Source organism: Temnothorax nylanderi, unplaced genomic scaffold (assembly GCF_030848795.1).
Source record: "Temnothorax nylanderi isolate EJ_2023f unplaced genomic scaffold, tnyl_v1.0 TNYL_tig0524_pilon, whole genome shotgun sequence".
In the NCBI taxonomy this organism is placed as follows: domain Eukaryota; kingdom Metazoa; phylum Arthropoda; class Insecta; order Hymenoptera; family Formicidae; genus Temnothorax; species Temnothorax nylanderi.
Window position 1 is genome coordinate 61,100 of NW_027249586.1, and position 5,131 is coordinate 66,230.

At 59.4% G+C, this 5,131-nt stretch overlaps 1 protein-coding gene across 1 annotated transcript; it reads left to right on the forward strand.

Moving 5' to 3' along the window:
* The first annotated feature begins 1,137 nt into the window (after nucleotides 1-1,137).
* Nucleotides 1,138-4,776, forward strand: LOC139783643 (uncharacterized). Its single transcript, XM_071722798.1, has 2 exons — nucleotides 1,138-1,179; nucleotides 1,573-4,776. The coding sequence occupies exons 1-2, from the start codon at nucleotides 1,138-1,140 to the stop codon at nucleotides 4,774-4,776; spliced, it is 3,246 nt and encodes a 1,081-aa protein (XP_071578899.1).
* The last annotated feature ends 355 nt before the right edge of the window (nucleotides 4,777-5,131 follow it).

Consider the following 5,131-nt stretch of genomic DNA (forward strand, 5'->3'; position numbering starts at 1 on the left):
GACATCCACAGGCGCATCGCCCACGCAATGACCAACCTACGGAAGCAGGGTGCAGACAACATTACCCTCGACGCAGTAAGCACTCGCATCCGCATTCTCGACGACCTGTGGGCCAAGTTTGAGTCAAACCACGATCGCATTCGGGCATGCTACAGAGATCTCTACAGCGAGAGTGAGTACTACAAAACCGATTTCTTTGACACCGTCGAGAATGCGTACGTGCATCAGCACAGCTTACTCACCACTTGCGCGAACACCTTGAAAGCCGCGTTGCCCCAGAAGCCAGCTGGGCCAGAGCAGGGTGGCGAACGCGCCCCCAAGACCTCGCTACCGCGTATTACGTTACCTCACTTCTCGGGCGCGTACGAGGAATGGCCTTCGTTTCGGGATCTTTTCCTGTCGGTCATCGGTGAGAATTCGTCGATCTCGAACACTGAGCGGTTCCATTACTTCCGATCCTGTCTGAAAGGGCCCGCTGAAAAATTAGTGCGTTCATTAACAGTGACCGGAGACAATTACGACCGCGCGTGGGCAATCTTAAGCAAACACTTCGAAAACAAAAAGGAGTTGATACGCTCCAACTTCGCCACGTTTACCGCCGTGGCGAAGATGAAGGGAGAAACCGCTGACGAGCTGAGCCGCATCTTCAACGCCGTGACAACCGCAGTCAATGCTCAGGAGAGCATCGGGAGGCCCATTGAGTCCCATGGAATGGACCTCTTTAACCACCTGGTTGTCGAGCTCTTCGACCCGCGAACGCGACTCGAGTGGGAGTCATCCACTTCCGACTCCGTCGATCCGCCGGAGCACGACACACTCACTAACTTTATTGCAAAGCACATTCTCACACTGAACGCCGCTAAACCGAAGCCCGTCGCGAAACTCCCCGATTCCACTCGGTCCGCGAAGACTCACGTCGCGAAGCGCGATTCGAAAGACAGTTCCAATCCGCAGTGCGCCCTGTGTAAGGGAAAGCACTCACTGATGTCGTGCACTGAGTTCAAGGCTAAGTCCGCCAAAGATTGAAAGACTGTGGTCAAATCCAGCCGGTTGTGCTTCAACTGCCTTGGCAATCACTCCGTCGCGAAGTGCCAATCGACTAAGAACTGCTTTACGTGCAAGGCTCGGCATCACACGATGCTTCATGAAGCCTACGTTCCCGCGTCGACGTCCGCTGAGGTCAGTGCGCTGTCCGCCGTGCGCTCCGCTGACGACCGCAAAGCGATCCTTCTCGCAACCGCGCGAGTGACCATCGCCGATCGCCGTGGAAATCCTCATCCTGTGCGAGTCCTCATCGACCAAGGATCGGAGGTCTCAATTGTAGCCGAATCGCTCGTGCAGCGCTTGCACCTGCAACGATCTCGCTCCGCCGTATCGATTTTTGGAATCGGGGAGTCGAAATCCGAGTCAACCCGCGGGAAGGTGACGGTAAACCTTACGTCGAAAACCACCGGGGCCACGATTTCCGCCGTCGCGTTCGTGCTGCCCCGCCTCTCTCTCTACTAAGGCTCGACGACGAAGAGCCCCGCCACGTGGCCCCACCTAAAAGGGCTGCCTCTGGCCGATGCGCAGTTTTCGGCTGGAGATCCGGTCGAGCTACTCCTCGGAGCAGAAGTCTGCTCCACCATTCTCGAAGACGGCATTCGCAAGGGCGGGCCGGATGCTCCGATCGCGCAGAAAACCGCCTTCGGGTGGATCCTGTCCGGTGGCTGCGGTGCTTCAGCCCTCCACGCACGCGGCAGCTTTCAAGCGACGGCCGACCACGAGTTGGCCAATCTCGTGCGCCGCTTCTGGGAGCAAGAAGCAGAGCCTTCCGCTCCCGCCGCCCTCACGCCAGAAGAACAACAGTGCGAGGATTTCTACGTGCGAACGCACTCTCGCACAAAGACAGGAGGGTACGTGGTCCGATTGCCGTTCTCCAAGGTGCCGACGACGTTGCATGAAACTTGCCGACCGGCCGAGCGCCTGCTGACCGCGATGGAGCGGAAATGCCAGAGGGACTCCCGATTCGGCGAGCTCTACCGCACGTTCATGCGAGAATATGAGGATCTGAAACATATGGAGTTAGCTGTCTCCCAAGACCACGAAATCACTCCAGAATGCTACTTACCTCACCATGGTGTGCTCCGGGAATCGAGCACCTCCACTAAACTAAGGGTGGTATTCAACGGGTCGCAACAGACGCCGTCCGGCGAGTCGTTGAACCACCACCTCCTCATGGGCGCCAATCTGCTGCCCGCTCTCGCCGACGTCTTGATGCGCTGGCGCTGGCACCGCTACGCCTTCGTCACGGACATCGAGAAGATGTACCGGCAGATCCTCATCCACCCGGACGACAGGAAGTACCAGTGCATCCTCTGGCGCAGCTCCCTTCTCGCCCTCGTGTGCGTGTACCTGCTCCTCACGGTAACGTACGGTCTCGCGTGCGCGCCCTTTTTGGCCATTCGGACGTTGCGACAGTTGGCCCTTGACGAACAATCGCGATATCCCCAGGGAGCAATCACGTTGCTCGAGGACACCTACGTGGACGACGTTGTCTCGGGCGCGAACACAGCATCCGACGCGATCACGAAGCAAACGGAGCTCCGCGAGTTGTGCACGGCGGGCGGGTTCCCACTCCGAAAATGGGCCGCGAATTGCAAGGACGTGCTGTCGGGAATTCCTCCCGAGCACCGACTCCACCACGAACCGCACTCGTGGGAAAATGAAAGCTTTTCCACTCTCGGGTTGTTGTGGCACCCGACTGAGGACACTTTCGCGTTCGTGATTCACCCGCGCACCGTCACCGAATTTACGAAGAGACGCGTTCTCGCTGAAACCGCACGTCTCTTTGATCCGTTGGGATGGCTCGCCCCCGTGGTGATTCGCGCGAAGATCCTCATTCAGTCCGCGTGGCTCCAACGACTTGATTGGGACGATCCGCTTCCCGTCGCCGACGCGCACTGCTGGAGGAGCTTCCTCGAGGAACTTCCTCTTCTCTCTCGCTTACGCGTAAACCGCTGGCTTGACAGCGGAGACGAGGACGCGCAAGTGGAGCTGCACGGCTTTGCCGACGCGTCCGAGCGAGGATACGCCGCGGCCGTGTACCTCCGCATCACTAGAAACGGCACCGTAACTCTTCACTTGCTGGCCGCGAAGAGCAAGGTGGCGCCGGTCAAGCAAGTGACCCTGCCGCGCCTCGAACTCACTGCCGCCGACTTACTCGCCTCTCTCACGTTTCACGCTCGTGCCACATTACGTTTGTTCACAGCACCCACGGTTCTTTGGTCCGACTCACAGGTTACTCTGAAGTGGATTCGAGGACACGCCTCCCGCTGGAAAACGTACGTGGCAAACCGCGTGGCCCGCATACAGCTGAAGCTCCCTGACGCTCAATGGCGACATGTCCCCGGGCGGGACAATCCGGCGGATTGCGCCTCCAGAGGGATCGCTCCAGGCGAACTGATGGAACATCCCCTGTGGTGGACTGGACCCGCCTGGCTCCGCGAAGACCGATCTCAGTGGCCGTGCGAGGGCCCGGAGATGTCCGACACCGAGCCGCCAGAACAGAGAGTCGGGGCGCACGTCGCCACCGAGAAGGTCGAGGCCGAGCCCGAGATGCTTCTTCGGTTCTCCTCCCTGCACCGACTTCTACGAGTCACGGCTTGGTGCACTCGCTGGCGACGCACCGCTTCCCGCACCACCGCACTCTCACTGCAATCGAACGAGATCGACGACGCACTGCTGCTCTGGCTTCGCGTGGTGCAAGCCCTGCACTTCGCCAACGAGATCACGGCACTTTCGGAAAACCGCACTGTGTCACTTCGAAGCTCATTGGCGAGCCTGAGTCCGTTCCTGGATGACCACGGCGTCATGAGAGTCGGAGGCCGCCTCAAGCATGCCATGCTTTCCACCGATGAGCGACACCCGATGATCGCACCGCCGTCATCGTGGCTCACTCGGTTGCTCATCGAGTCGTGCCACCGTCAAACACTGCACGGTGGGGTGCAGCTCACCCTCGGCTTGCTTCGCCTCCGCTTCTGGATTCCTCGGGGCCGCTCCGTCGTAAAAAAAATGTTGCATCGCTGTGTCACTTGCACCCGCTGGCGAGCCACGGCACCTCAACCTCCGATGGGCAACCTCCCGAGTGGCCGAGTCACTTTAGCACGCCCATTCCTCCGGACCGGCCTGGACTACGCCGGCCCGATCTTCATCCGCACGAGCAAAGGCCGCGGATACCGAGCGCACAAAGCCTTTATCGCCGTATTTGTGTGCCTCTGTACCAAGGCGGTGCATCTGGACGTCGTGTCGGATTACACCACAGAAGCCTTTCTCGCCGCTTTCCGTCGCTTCATCTCCCGTCGAGGCCTCTGCGAAGAACTGTATTCGGATTGCGGCACTAATTTCTTGGGGGCAGACCGAGTCCTGAGAGAGCTCTTCCGAGCGTCGTCTGCCGACGGCCGTCGCCTTGCTCACGTTGCCGCCACGGAAGGCATTAAGTGGCACTTCAACCCGCCGGCTGCACCGCACTTCGGCGGATTATGGGAGGCCGCCGTCAAGTCGACCAAGTTCCACCTTCGTCGGGTCATCGGAGAGACCAGACTCACTTTCGAGGAGATGAGCACTTTCCTCGCTCAGGTCGAAGCCTGCCTGAATTCCAGGCCGCTGCAGGCATTGTCCGACGATCCGGACGACACATCCGCGCTCACCCCAGGACACTTCCTGACAGGCGCTCCTCTTCTTGCCGTTCCCGAACCCTCCTTAATCGACACTGCTGAGAGCTCACTTTCCCGGTAGCAACATCTCCAAAAGATGCGCGATCATTTTTGGTCACGATGGTCGCACGAATACATCAACGGAATGGCAGCTCGTTCGAAGTGGCTCAAACCCGAGGATGCGCCTGCCGTCGGATCTCTGTGCCTGGTGCGCACCGAGAGCACACCACCGAGCCGATGGCCACTTGCGCGCATTATCCGAGTGCACCCCGGGGACGATGGCATTGTTCGAGTGGCGACGATCCGGACCGCCACGTCAGAGTTGGTTCGACCACTATGCAAACTCGTGCTTCTTCCCGGAGCTGAGGACCAGCCGACGCCTGAGGATGCGTGAGCCCATCGACACTCTCCGTCGCTTAATTAATTTTATAGGCCTT

Coding starts and splice junctions, on each gene's coding strand:
- LOC139783643 (XM_071722798.1), top strand. CDS start 1,138: ATGCTTCATGAAGCCTACGTTCCCGCGTCGACGTCCGCTGAG. Junction 1,180..1,572: donor CCGCGTCGACGTCCGCTGAG/GTCAGTGCGCTG, acceptor GCCGATGCGCAG/TTTTCGGCTGGAGATCCGGT.